Here is a 15000-nt window from a genome sequence, read left to right as displayed (position 1 = left end):
TTTGTTTTCTTACTCTTCCTTTCCCTCTATATCCTTCTTCGTTAGCTCTCACCTGTTTCCTCTCACCTGTCTTCTCCCCTCCCTCTCATTTCTCTCGTCTTCACTGTCTCTCTTTACTTTGCACCTGTCTTCTAACTTGTTTTCTCCAGTTCTTCCATCTCTCTCTCTCTCTCTCTCTCTCTCTCTGTTTTTTTCCGTATCTATTCTTTTTATTATCCTACTTTCCCTTTCCTTTTCCGTGTCTCTTCATCCCCTTCACTCAAAAGCCTTTAGGAATCTCAAGGTCAGCTGCTGTTTGGTCTTTGTATTCTGTCTCTCCTTCCATATTTCCTCCAACTCTTCCCCCGGTCTGTTCCTTCCCTTCACTCTTCCCTCTCACTTGTCTCCTCTTACCTGTCTTTGTTGAGGTACCAGCTGGACGCGACAGAGCCGTTTCTGTCTACGGATCTGACTGTCACGTTCACGATGACCGGTACACGCATATTGGGGTGCGTCTTGAGGCAGAAGGACAGGATGGAGACCACGATGAAGAAGACTGACAGCATGGCGATCACCTGCTGGTGTTGAGGTCGAGGAACAAGAGTTGGAAAAAGGGATTAGAGGAGGAGTTTTAGTAGATCAGAAATAAGAGAAACGGGTGAAGCGAAAGGTATTGATTGGATGGAAGCGAGAAAGAGAAGCGAAGGTGAAAGGAAGGATGTATGGGAAAAATGAAGAGAAAAGGAGGGTAGGGAACATTAAGGGGAGGAAATAGAAAAATGGTAAAAGTTGAAGGATTGAAATGAAGAGTAGAAAAGTGGATTGGAAAAGAAAGAGAAGCAAAGAAGAATAGAGGGCGTAGTGGATGGTAATAAAGTGAAAGAAGAAGAAAGAAGGAAAGAATAAAGGTGTAGTCATTGGAGAGGAATAAAAGAAATGGGAAACAAGGAAGATTTCAGATGAATAAAAATAAATGGGTTAAAAAGTAAAAGGAGCGAAAGAAAAAAAATAGGATGAAATAAAAAGAAAACAAGGGAAAAAGAAGGTGGGGGACATTGAGGAAGAAAAAGAAAAGAAGCGAAGAGACTTAGATGAAGAGGAGAAAGGAGAGAAGAGAGGCAAAGGATAGGAGGAGGATGAATTACGAGATGGCAGGGAAAGTAGAGTGTCAGGAAAGGAGGAAGAAGAGAGAAAGAAACGAGAAGGTATTAGAGGAAGAAAAAGGAAGATGAAAAATAGAAAAGAAAGAATAATGCGTTAGGAAGAGATGATGAAGGTGATAGTGATGATAATGATGATAGATAATGAGCCCAAGAAGTTTTAAAGGTAATGAATGACCGTGAAAGAAAAATAAAAGACGGAGAAAAGAAAAGACGAACAAAGAGAAAACAAAAAAAGATAAATGCATTAGAAAAACAAAGGATTAATAAAAAAATAGGAAAATGCAATGCAAAATAGATATAGAAGATATAACGCATTCACAAAAAATAGATTTAAAAAGGATCACAGAGGAGAGAAGGAAGGAGGAAGGGAAGGGAGGGAGTAAAGAGATGGAGAGAGGGAGGAAGGAAGGGAGGAGAGGAAGATGGAGGAAAGAAAAGGAAGCCATTGTGATGTTGGAAAAGGTAAAAGAAAAAGATAGAGGATAGATTGAAGGGAGTGATCGGATGAGAGAGAGAGAGAGAGAGAGAGAGAGAGAGAGAGAGAGAGAGAGAGAGAGAGAGAGAAAAGAAAAAAAAGTACGTTAAAATCGACAAGTTACTCACTCGTACTACTACTACTACTACCATTACCACCACCACCACCACCCCCACCACCACCACCTGCTGCTGCTGCTGCTGCTGCTGCTGCTGCTGCTGTTGCTGCTGTTGCTGCTGCTGCTGCTGCTGCTGCTGCTGCTGCTGCTGCTGCTGCTGCTGCTGCTGCTGCTGCTGCTACTACTACTACTACTACTACTACTACTACTACTACTACTACTACTACTACTACTACCACCACCATCCCCGCCACCACCACCATAACCACAAAATCAGTACCACCCCCACCATCACCATAACTGAAAAAGGGCAACCTAATGAAAAAAAAAGAAAAATAATAAGTAAAAATCAGCGTAACCCAATCCCATAGTAACCAGGAACACGTCACCATCAAACCCACTCAATAACATTCAATCCAGACTGGTTGGCAGGAGTGAAAATTTATGTTAATTACTGGACCATGGAGTAATTAAGCCCGATGGTTCCTTAACGACCTCTATTAATCACCCATATGTCACCTGTCGCGTCCCCCGTAATTACGGACGTAATGAGTTACTCGAGGTGGCGCTGTTCACCTTTTGGCGCGGTTTCAGGTGTTTTCAAAGGGATTCACTGTTTTCAAGGGGTTTCAGAATGTTGTAAAGTGTTTCAATGTGTTTAAATGTGTTTCAAGGCGTTTCAGATATCTATATCTGTGTGAATGTGTGTGAGTGTGTGTGTGTGTGTGTGTGTGTGTGTGTGTGTGTGTGTGTGTGTGTGTGTGTTGGTAGTAATGACTTTTTACTCTCTTTTTTGTATCTATTTCTTACCAACATATTTTCTCTTCTTTGTTAGTTTCTTGTATCATAGATTTGTGTTTTTGTCCGTTTTCTCTCTTCCTGGGTTTATGTTGTTTTCTTTATTGCTTTATCTTCTTTTGTTTATTTGTTGTATCCTTTTCCAACTTCTCTTTCGTATCTTTTTTGTATTTTCTTCATGATTTCTTTTGTTATGTCTTTTTATCAAAATTTTCCTTCTACTTGTTTTGGATTCCTTATAAATAACCTCATCTTTATATTTTTGGTCTGTTTTTTTTTTTTCATTATTTCTTGTTCTTACCTTTTATCATGAGTGTTCGACCTACATGAGTTATCTATTATAGGAATTTATTTATTTTTGTTCTCCCGTCCATACCAGATTGTTATCTCTCTCTCTCTCTCTCTCTCATCATTTTCTTTAACGTGCTCATCTTTTTAGTCATTCTTCGGTTTTCTTCTATTTTTGTTCTCAGTTCAAAATGTTCACCTTTTTTGCTTTTTTTCTAATTTATTGTTCGGTATTTTTCACCTACATTCGTCTTTCTCTTTCTTATTCTCTTTCTCTTTCTCTTCCTTTTTTTTTTTCTTTCTCCTTCTCGCTGTGTTGTTTCCTTTTCGTTTTGTTTATTTCCCGGACTTCCTCTCATTCATCACTTTTATGTATTTTACCAAGTGTGATAATCTCTCTCTCTCTCTCTCTCTCTCTCTCTCTCTCTCTCTCTCTCTCTCTCTCTCTCTCTCTCTCTCTCTCTCTCTCTCTCTCTCTCTCACACTTATTTTCGGATGGTTAATGAATTGTTGATTATTTCACAACAAACAGGAAAGAGAGAGAGAGAGAGAGAGAGAGAGAGAGAGAGAGAGAGAGAGAGAGAGAGAGAGAGAGAGAATCTGCCACATTTACTACTCTCACTGCTCTTAATTCAGACTATTCCGCCAACTCCCTCCCTTTAAATTTACGCAGTGAGCTCCCAATGACCCGTCTCTTCCTTATCTCCTCTTCTCTTCCTCTTCACTTTCTGCATCATGTTATTACTCCACTCGCCCTTCTCCTCTATACTTCTCATTCCCTTGCTATTCATCCATTCATTACTTCTCCCCTTGCATATCTAACTTACGCCTTTCTCCTTATTCTCTAATTGTCTCTGTTTCTTCTTCTTTTCACTTACTGACTTGTTTCATTTATTATTGCCTTATTTCTTTTCTTATGTATGAAGTTTTACTGACATTCGTTTCTCCATCTCATATTTTTCTTCGTGATTCCTGTATTTTCTTGTTTTATCTAATGCCTGGTATTGTTAGAGCTATCTTATATTTTGTTACTCGTATTTGTAATCTTTCATTAATGCAGCTCTCAACATCTAATTGTTTCGTTCATTTGTTTGTGATCTGTCTCTTCCCTAAATCTCTTCATTCTCTCCTCTTCTATTTCTTTTTTTTGCTTTCCCTTACTGCTTTGTCTTATTACCCTTGTTCACATTGCTGTTTATTATCTCTCACATACACAATTTTTTCATGACAATTTCTTGCCCTTTGTTCGTAAATTTGGTCCCTTCTATCTGCCAGCGGTGAAGTGGTGGGGAATGGAAAACGTGTCACATTCTTAGGACGATCGATTGGGGGAAAGTTTTGTGTTTGCTCTCTGTATATATTTACAGATCAAAGTAACATACCACACTGTTATATTCATATTTAATATCTTCCCACAATTCCTAGAATCTCTAATCAACTAACTATGTATCGAGTATACATGCATCTAATAATGATCTACTTGCTTATGTGAGTAGACTGACAGCTCATCAGACTTTAAATTGACAATGCAGAGTACAATAGAAGTGACAACAGGTTACTTAATTCTGCCCACGAATGTAGCTCTCCACGAACTTTAGCCTATATCTTTTAAAACTCTACTGTTTACTAAGATTTTGAAAAGAAACCAACAGTGAACCAGACTCGAAACTGACAAAACAAAATGTAATGGATGTAAGAGCAGATTATTTGGTCCTCACCACTTCTGTAGGACTTCACAAAGTTTAGTCATATGCTCTGCTAAGTATCCAACAATGCCTAAGTTTTATAAAGAGGAAACACAAAGTAAAGTGGAAATGAGAAGTAGGTAGCAATTTACTTGAACCTGACCGCTGCTGTGGGACTCTGCGGCTCTTGTTGGTGTGACTGACGGGCGCGCCACTCAACCAATCAGGTAGATGGTGCTCGCCGATCACAGCCAGCCAGATAAACGGGGTCGTCGGTCACGCTCAATCTCGTCAAAAGCAGAGGATGGAGCATAGGGAGGAGGAAGAGGAGAGAGAGAGAGAGAGAGAGAGAGAGAGAGAGAGAGAGAGAGAGAGAGAGAGAGAGAGAGAGAGAGAGAGAGCGCGGTACGGGTGCAATCAATTGGCTGGGAGATGATAATGGATTTTTTTTTATAGTTTGTTTACGTAAAGGGACTTCAACACACACACACACACACACACACACACACACACACACACACACACACACACACACACACACACACACACACACACACACACACACACACACACACACACACACACACACACACACACACACACACACACACACACACACACACACACACACACACACACACACACACACACACACACACACACACACGTAATAAATATAAAAAAGGTAACGTAGATAAGTTTCTCAGGATTAGCAATCAGGACAGGCCTAAAACTAACAGGTTCAAGGTTCATAGATAAAAAATATGAGAGGAAGATGGGAAGAGATTGGTTCTCAGATAGTGGTAAGTGGTTGGAGATGGAAAAAAAATCTCTAAATACAGCAGACCAAAAGAGCCAGGAAGAGAGAGAGAGAGAGAGAGAGAGAGAGAGAGAGAGAGAGAGAGAGAGAGAGAGAGAGAGAGAGAGAGAGAGAGAGAGAGAGAGAGAGAGAGAGAGAGAGAGAGAGAGAGAGAGAGAGAGAGAGAGAGAGAGAGAGAGAGATTAATAAAATGGTGCTGTATTATTCTTATTCAGAAAAAAAAGTTAAACTTAGAAAATATTGAAAGAAAATAATAATAGTAATATATCTTCGTAATATGAGTCACTTTAAAAAGGCGTGCTGGTGAAGAGGGGCGAAGAAGACACTCACTCCTCCTCTCATTTTACACGAGTTCATGTTTCTTTTTTTTTTCTTCTTTTCTTTTCATTTCTCTTATTATTTTTCACTCTTCGCTTCCTTTCTTCTTCTCATATTCCTCTTGGTCATAATTTTTTTTTGTTCTTTTATTCTAACTGTTCTAATTTTCATATCTTATCTCCTCCTCCTCCTCCTCCTCCTCCTTTAACTTTTCCTTTTTTATTCTTTTCCGTTTGATATCTTTCACTGCCTCCTCCTCCTCCTCCTCCTCCTCCTCCTCCTCCTCCTCCTCCTCCTCCTCCTCCTCCTCCTCCTCCTCCCTCCTCCTCCTCCTCCTCCTCCTCCTCCTCCTCCTCCTCCTCCTCCTCCTCCTCCTCCTCCTCCTCCTCCTCCTCCTCCTCCTCAAAATTTTTCTTTTGTTTTTCTCTAACTTTTATATGTTGTACCTCCTCCTCCTCCTCCTCGTCCTTGTTTTTTCGTTCTCGTCCTCTTTCTCCTCGTTCTCCTCCTCTTTCTATCCTTTGGATTTTAATCCGTAAAGGTTATTCTTGCTTTATATACTCACTGGTATGCCCCTAGCACGAATGCTGTGTGTAGTTCTGGTCGCCATATTACAGAATAGATATTGAAAAGCTAGAAAATATACAGGGTAGATTTCCTAATATGATTTCAAGATTGAGAAATAAGCTGTATGTGGAATGACATGAAACAGTAAATCTATTCAGCTTAACGAAGTACAGGATAAGAGGAGACTTAATAAAAGTTTTCAAAATTTTTAAAGAATCTAACAATCTTGACGCATATAAGTTTTTTATTATTGATCATTCTAACATGACAAGGAATAATGGATTTTAGATAACACCCAAACGCTTCAAAACTTACAAGGGCAAGCACTTTGTCTTCAACAGAAATGTTTATATCTGTAATAAGTTTCCATCAGAAATTGTAAACAGCAATTCTATTGCATCATTCTAAACTGAAATTTACAAATATTTAAAGGTTAACCATCAGCAAGCTCTCTTCATGTGCGAATAATTACACACATAACCCTTAACGATACTATTGTTTTGTGTATTTTTCTTTCACATAGACAAGTGGAGGTGAATAGCAGAATATCCTTTCATCCTTATTATTTAAAAAAAAATTTTACATAATACATGCCGCATGGTACTTTTCCCAACTATTTTCCATGCCAGTGAGAGCTGGAGCGCGTGGTGGATGGGGAGGAGCCTTTTCCTTTGCTGTCCTATCTCTTCCCTGTAACTAGTTAGAAATAGTTATCAAGCAGCCTTGAAAGGATCAAAAAGTCTGCTGCTGTTTAGTTTTCCCTTGCATTTCTTTGTATTCCTCCTCCTCCTTCTCCTTCATAAAAGTTAAAAAGCATCCTTTTGGTACTGAATAAAGTAATTTTTTTAAACACCCTACATGTTATTCGACTAGTATAAGGATTTGTTGTGAGAGAGAGAGAGAGAGAGAGAGAGAGAGAGAGAGAGAGAGAGAGAGAGAGAGAGAGAGAGAGAGAGAGAGAGAGAGAGAGAGAGAGAGAGAGAGAGAGAGAGAGAGAGAGAGAGAGAGAGAGAGAGAGAGAGAGATGGCATATAATCAGGTCATACAGAGAAAACTAACCTATTGATTGAGACATGAATAAAGGACACACATGAATAAACACACACACACACACAAACACACACACACACACACACACACACACACACACACACACACACACACACACACACACACACACACACACACACACACACACACACACACACACACACACACACACACACACACACACACACACACACACACACACACACACACACACACACACACACACACACACCATCTTCACCAAGTGTACGATTCCTTCATTATAAGTTTCCTTGCTTTTTTTCTCCCTTGCCTAAGTGGAATGTCATTTTCCTGGAAGACAGTCGAGACTTCCTGGTAATCGATAGTCTCTATTGATCCCAAGGGAAGGAAATAGGCGGAGGACACCGAAGAGAAAAGAAATCAAACAGTTCTTCACAATACATCAAAGTCCCTTATGCGTCAGTGGCTGCGACCAATAGGAATGCGAGAAAGGGTAGAGTTGCTTGTTATTGGCTCACAGGGATGGAAGAAAATTTTTCTGAGAACATCGAAGGAAGACTAATAGATAATGTCGGGTGTTCTTGTAACGAAAGGGAAGGAGAAGGAATACAAAGGCTACATACTCTAAGCTCCTTACTATGCTTTTTGGCTAACTATTCCTCTGTAACTATTAGTGACAAGCAGGATAGCACAGGAGAAGGCTCCATCACTCCATCATCCCTCCAGCCGAGGCTGGTAGGAAAACCAAAATGACATCATGTTCTATAGGAGAGAACAATATGGGATTTGAGAGGAACGTAAAAAAGAGATGGTGTCTTCTACCATATCTAATTCACACACAATTTCTTATATGAATGAGATACATTTTCAATGGATTACTGTAGTGACACATTAGTTGTTCTGCAAGGACTCCATTCCTTCCACCATTACAGTGACGTGGTCAGCAGTAAGTGTCGCCGAGGTACCAAGCCATCACTAAGGTCTCTTTAATCCGGTTAATTTTCTTTGTTGTGAATTAATTGTTATCTTAATGAAACATACCCTGTACCACCACCACACTAATACACTAAACAGGAAGACGCTGCATCACAATACAACCTACCACTCTTCCTCCCATTCCTTCCTCCCTGCCTCCCTCCCTCCATCCATTCTTACCTACCTCCCTTTCCCTCCTTCCCTCCCAGCAGACGTGTTACACGGCATCATAATTTCCTCCTATCCTCTCTCTTCCTTCCCTGATTAATTTCCATCGAGACAAATTTTTAATGTTGGCTCATCTCTCGCCCCAGCCTTGACTTCTCCGCCCTTTCCTCCATCCTCGCTCATCTCCACGTATCGGTATTTCGATCTGTTCTTTGTCTTCTTGCCTTGCCTTTCGCGTGACCTCGCCTACATGTTTACGTGTCTCAGTCTTCTTTCTCTCTGCGTGTTCCTTTTCCTTACTCATTTCCAGTGCTGGTGATTCTGTGCACTTCTCTCGTCTTTGATCCTCCATTTTCACTTTCTCTCTTTGTCCCATCCCCCTAATTCATTGATTTTTCGTGAGTCTTTTGGGAGTTCCTTATCACTCTTTCCTTGATTACTCTCCTCTTGATCTGCAGTGACTCATCTATGACTCATCTTGTACTCGCTGAGATTATCTCGCTAGCCATATACAGATGTTTCTGTTAACGTTCTTTGAAAATATTCCCTCTGTGATCTTGTCTTCTCCAGCGACTTCTTTGATCATGTTTTTAAAGTGATCTGTGATTCCACACCAAACCACATCTCACCTAACTTCTTTAATCTGCAGTGACTAATTTTTAGGATTTTATGACTTCGCAATGATTTTCTCTTTTATTTCTGCATTTCCGCATGTAAGTCCTTCTCTTGACTTTCCAGTGACTCATCCTTTGAGAACATCCTGTTACTCTTTGAGTGATTCGTGGACATGAGTTTTTTTTTTTTTAACCATTCGTATCTCCTCCTCCTCCTCCTTTTCTTCTTCCTACTATGTACCTCTTCCATGCCCATTGCCAAACCCTGTAAGCCTCCATAGAAAACCATGAGTGTAACTGACCTTAGCCATCCAAGAGGAGTAAGGTTCGTCGAAGAGCGCCCATACTTTGGGTCTGGTCCTCTGCCACCACGACATGCGCCCGCTGAGGTAATCCTCCTCGTAGCCAAACTTGCGGGCGATCTCCTCCTCTGACGGCTGATCGGTGTCCACGTCCAGCTTGTCGAGGATGGCCAGAGTCGCCTGCAAGAGGGATAAAACAAAGGAATTGTTTAAACGCTTCGATTGCTATTTGATAAATATGTCCTTAATTACTAATCACTGTGATTTTTTTTTTACTTGTTCTACAGCTACCTCCAGTCTTTAAACTACGTAAGAACTGAATACTCTTTTTTCATGCATTACTTCTGGTGTTGTTAACTGTTTCGTATTGCATTGAAAAGGTTAAGACGTTTTACCTTTTTTTTTTTATCTTAAGAGGGGTATTGGTCTAGAGAAATAAAAATATGAAAGAAAAATTTTTTTGAGGATCCATTCCCTAAAGAACACTAAGAAAAAATGAACTTAGTTTTCTTGAGTACCCTCCTAGCATTGAGAAAAAATATTTGAGTGGATATATAGAGAGAAAAAAACAAAGAGCAGGGCTTCGATTTTATCTACTCTTGGACATTCATGAGTAAGCTTCTTGTACAATGGTAATTGTTTCGAGACAGGAGACAAAGGAGATGAAATAGGTTACTTATAGCTGTTTATAGGCGTCCTTCAATGAAATTTTTTTTTATTTGGAGACAAGAAAGAGAAGGGAGAAAAAGGAAGCTAATCTAGGCATATTTTATCCTGGGCCTCGTTCAATAACCTCCGGGCTCAGAGGGAATTGTTTGGGTAAAGGCAGGGGACGAAAGAACGAACAGAAGGTTTAATCTACAGAGAACCTAAAAAAATCAAGCGAATACAAGGAGTGATAGGGTAACTAAAACATTCTTATCCTTGTAATAAGTAATATTTCAACTAAGCATAACCAACAAAGGTTACCCTAGCGATAAAAAGCGTACCATACAATCATTACCACTTAGGGTTAATGGGAATGTGAAGTAATTTGGAGGTTGTATAGAAACTGTGAGGACTAGAAACAGAGAGCAATGTAATGTTTCTGCTCCTAAGTGAAGGACGTGTGATGAAAGTAATAGGGTGGAGGGGAGTGTGGCGCCTGATGGGAAACCACAATTTGTGAATATGGCTGTCTGGAAACACTCAAGAGATGGTGGAAGAGTGCCATGCTGTCTGAGACGCCCCAGACACATAAATATATTTCAGAACTCGTCAGAAATAATGAAATTTCACACAGGATGATCCCTAGAGCACTAAACTGTTCTAAAGCAAGAGTGAGAAACCCTCACGAAGAGAGAATAAAGTATATGGAATCCCTCTGATCTAATCTAAAAACTTTTGAACTCCAGCATTATTCATAAGAGCAGTTGACACCCCTTATAAAACGCATGAAATAAACGTTTACTTAAGATAAAGACGTGGCGAAGAATTGGAGAGAAAAATAAGCGAGAGTCGCGGACCACGAGACGGGAACACTGACGGGGAAGCGGATAAAAATTAAATTATGGTATTTTTTCCGAGTCAGTGGGACTTTTTAACTATGCTGTGTATTTTCACCCGTGTTTACTTGCTCAGGGGTAAGAAAAAACGAAAAGTAAAACAAAAAAAGGAGGAAAAACAAATGTCAGTTGAGGAAAGAAGTGCGGAGAAAAGGGAGATGTTAAGAAAATAGAAGGTGGACCAAAATGATAAGAATGTGTAGGTGGTAGAAAACGTTACAAGGCAATTTTTTTTTTTTTACTTAGGGAAGAGTGCCAAAACCGTCAGCCAAAATTAGGGGAGCAAATGCCTCGATACCTCCCTCTTAAAAGAAGACAAGTTGTAGGAATTTGGAAATACAGATGCAGGGAGGAAGTTCCAGAGTTTACCAGTGAAAGGGATGATTGATTGAGCGTAATGATTAACTCTTGCATTAGAGAGTTGGACAGAATAGGGATGAGAGGAAGAAGAAAGCCTTGTGCAGCGTGGCCGCAGGAGGAGGGGAGGCATGCAGTTAGCAAGATCAGTAGAACAGTTACCATGAAAATAGCGATAAAATATAGAAAGGGATGCAACATTTCGGCGGTGAGAAAGAGACTGAAGACAGTTAGTCAGAGAAGGGGAGTTGATGAGACGAAGAGCTTTCGATTCCACCCTATCAAGCAAAGCTGTGTGACTGGAACCCCCAAACATGCGAAGAGTACTCCATACAGGGACGGATAAGGCCCTTATACAGAGTAAGCAGTTGGAGGGCGAGAAAAACTGGCGGAGACGCCTCAGAACACCTAACTTCATAGAAGCTGTTTTAGCAAGAGATGAGATGTGAAGTTTCCAGTTAAGATTATGAGCAAAGGACAGACCGAGGATATTCATTGTGGAAGAGGGAGACAGTTGAGTGTCATTGAAGAAGAGGGATAGTTGTCTGGAAGGTTGTGTCGAGTTGATAGATGGAGGAATTGAGTTTTGAGGCATTGAAAACTACTAGATTTTCTCTGCCCCAATCGGAAATTTTAGAAAGATCGGAAGTCAGGCGTTCCGTGGCGTCCCGCGTGATCTGTTAATTTCCTGAAGGGTTGGACGTCTCTGAAAGAACGTGGAAAGATGTAGGGTGGTATCATCAGCGTAGGAGTGGATAGGGCAAGAAGTTTGGTTAAGAAGGTCATTAATGAATAATAGAAAGAGAGTGGGTGACAGGACAGAACCCTGAGGAACACCACTATTAATAGGTTTAGGAGAAGAACAGTAGCCGTCTACCACAGCAGCAATAGAGCGGTCGGAAAGGAAACTTGAGATAAAGTTGCAGAGAGAAGGATAGAAGCCGTAGAGGGCAGTTTTGAAATCAAAGCTTTATGCCAGACTCTATCAAAAGCTTTTGATATGTCTAACGCAACAGCAAAAGTTTCACCGAAATCTCTAAAAGAGGATGACCAAGACTCAGTAAGGAAAGCCAGAAGATCACCAGTAGAGCGACCTTGACGGAAGCCATACTGGCGATCAGACAGAAGATTGTGAAGTGACAGATGTTTGAGAATCTTCCTATTCAGGATAGATTCAAAAACTTTAGACAAGCAAGAGATTAAAGCTATAGGACGGTAGTTTGAGGGGTTAGAACGGTCACCCTTTTAGGAACAGGCTGAATGTAGGCGAACTTCCAGCAGGAAGGAAAGGTAGAAGTCGATAGACAAAGTTGGAAGAGTTTGGCCAGGCAAGGTGCAAGCACAGAAGCACAGTTTTTGAGAACAATAGGAGGGACCCCATCAGGTCCATAAGCCTTCCGAGGGTTTAGGCCAGCAAGGGCATGGAAAACATCATTACGAAGAATTTTGATTGTAGACATGAAATAGTCAGAGGGAGGAGGAGAGGAGGACAAGCCCAGAATCGTCCAAGGTGGAGTTGTGAGCAAAGGTTTGAGAAAAGAGTTCAGCTTTAGAGACAGAAGAGATGGCAGTGGTGCCATCAGGATGAAATAAAGGAGGAAAGATGAAGAAGTGAAGTTATTTGAGATGTTTTTGGCTAGATGCCAGAAGTCACGAGGAGAGTTTGAGTTTGAAAGATTTTGACATTTCCTATTTATGAAAGAGTGTTTGGCAAGTTGAAGAACAGACTTGGCATGATTCCGGGCAGAGATATAAAGTGCATGAGATTCAGGAGATGGAAGGCTCAAGTACCTTTTGTGGGCAACCTCTCTATCATGTATAGCACGAGAACAGGCTGAGTTAAACCAAGGTTTAGAAGGTTTACGTTGAGAAAAAGAATGAGGAATGTACGCCTCCATGCCAGATACTAACACCTCTGTTATGCGTTCAGCACAAAGAGATGGGTCTCTGACACGGAAGCAATAATCATTCCAGGGAATGTGTGTGTGTGTGTGTGTGTGTGTGTGTGTGTGTGTGTGTGTGTGTGTGTGTGTGTGTGTGTGTGTGTGTGTGTGTGTGTGTGTGCAAAAGCCGTCATTTACACGTATTAAGTATATTAGAAACAACCAAAGTCTGTGTTACCTCATAACTCGTCGCCTTTAAGAAAATCTCCTCCTTACCTTTGCTTCTGTGTCTTTACCACTAATTAGACAGACTCTTGCCACTACATCCCCTCACCTTTTACTACAAATTCCCAGGTATTCACTCCTATTTAACTCCTGTACCACTATCCCTTCGTGCCATCTCTAACTTTACACTTCTCTTCTCCTATACTTTCTCACGTGCATCACTTAATATTTTCTTCTACCCTTTCTTAATAAACTCTTTAACTCTTGTACCGCCATATCTTCTTGTCCTCTTTCATACTTGCCCACATTTTCATCTTGCTATTTTCTGATTTGGCCACTTCTCTCTTATCCGCCACTTACCTGCGTGTCCCGGTGTATCGTGTACGTCATCCAGCAACACGGCTCCACTTGGTTCGAATCCAGTCCCCAGAACTCCAGCTCCTCTTCGAAAAGCGGGCCACAAACATTGGTCGGGTAGTGCAGCTTGCCCGTTCTGAGGGAGAGGAGAGCGAGAAGGGGCTGTGAGGATACGTGACATTGGTTGATTGGTTGGGAGTGAGCCTTGGTTTGGGAGGGTTAAGAGTTGGAAAGGGTTGGTGAAAAGGTGATCCCGTCTGAAAGGAACTAAGAGAGGAGGGAATTAGAGAGTGAGGGGAGAGGGCAACACAGGGAGGAAGGAAGAGGTGAGGGGAGTGATACAGGGAGTGATCACGTTAGGAAGGAAGCAGTGAGGGAGGGAATTAAAGGGAGAGGGGACAGGAAAGCGGAATAAGGGGAAAAAGAGGAAGGAAGTGAGGGGAATGATACAGGGAGAGTGATCACATCTGGAAGTGAAAAGTGAAGGGAACGAGTGAAGGGGTCGAAAGGAGAGGGGAGAGGGGAGATGGACAAAAAGAAGGGGCAGGTGTGGTTGGAAGATGGGGCATTGGACTGTGGTAGTGGGTGTGGTAAAGGGAAGGACATGCGAAATGGAGGAAAAGATGGAAAATAGTGAGGAAAAGTGAGGGGAGTGATAGTGGGAAAGTGAGAGAGTGGATGGTGGGCTTCATATTTTGTGAGAGCGTTGAGTGGATGGGACTGTAGTTGGGGTAATTGTTGACGTCCACGCAACCACATTTGACTCTACTTTAATCCACTTTTTCACACTGTATGCTGAATTTTGAAGTACATTTACTTGCACTTCTTCAATCTTGAGTGAGGGAAGGGGGTTAACGAACATCATACACTACATATGGGAAGCTGGGACGAGTCAACATACAAAATTAGTCTTTCTCTGCCCCGCTGACTACGAGACGCCAGCACCTGAGCCCACCTGCATCCCCCGAGGACACTTATCTCAAGCCTGCCAGATAAAACTCATTAAGAATTCGCTCTCCTCTGAAAAATTATCCTGAAAAATATCCGTTTCTCTCTCTCTCTCTCTCTCTCTCTCTCTCTCTCTCTCTCTCTCTCTCTCTCTCTCTCTCTCTCTCTCTCTCTCTCTCTCTCTCTCTCTCTCTCTCTCTCTCTCTCTCTTCTGCCTGCGATATTACTTTGAAAATAGCTCTTTCTTTCTCTGAGTGTAACGTATGCTAAGGTATATACATGTGTGTTTTTTCGTAACAGTTTAGAGCAGCGTGCGTATCTCGTCGGTGTTTTATGAGGAATAATTTATTTTTTCAAAGTTTCGTAAATAGGTGTACCTTTTTT

General features: G+C 41.3%; 1 protein-coding gene across 4 annotated transcripts in view; it reads right to left on the bottom strand.

The window, feature by feature from the left end:
* The window catches only part of LOC123513924 (potassium voltage-gated channel protein Shaw-like), a 45055-nt gene that overhangs the window by 17959 nt on the left and 12096 nt on the right, over positions 1–15000 (bottom strand). For 2 of the 4 annotated variants that reach the window (XM_045271418.1, XM_045271420.1), the window contains exons 3-5: positions 13672–13804; positions 9303–9482; positions 394–557 (exon numbers count right to left, since the gene is read on the bottom strand). In XM_045271418.1, coding sequence (XP_045127353.1) covers positions 394–557; positions 9303–9482; positions 13672–13804 — 477 coding nt within the window. The remainder of the gene's footprint in view (positions 1–393; positions 558–9302; positions 9483–13671; positions 13805–15000) is intronic. The other 2 variants (XM_045271419.1, XM_045271421.1) reach the window with 1 other exon arrangement.

Source organism: Portunus trituberculatus, chromosome 37 (genome assembly GCF_017591435.1).
Source record: "Portunus trituberculatus isolate SZX2019 chromosome 37, ASM1759143v1, whole genome shotgun sequence".
NCBI classification, from domain to species: domain Eukaryota; kingdom Metazoa; phylum Arthropoda; class Malacostraca; order Decapoda; family Portunidae; genus Portunus; species Portunus trituberculatus.
Note: the sequence above shows the minus strand (reverse complement) of the source record. Positions and strands in the feature narration are given on the sequence as shown.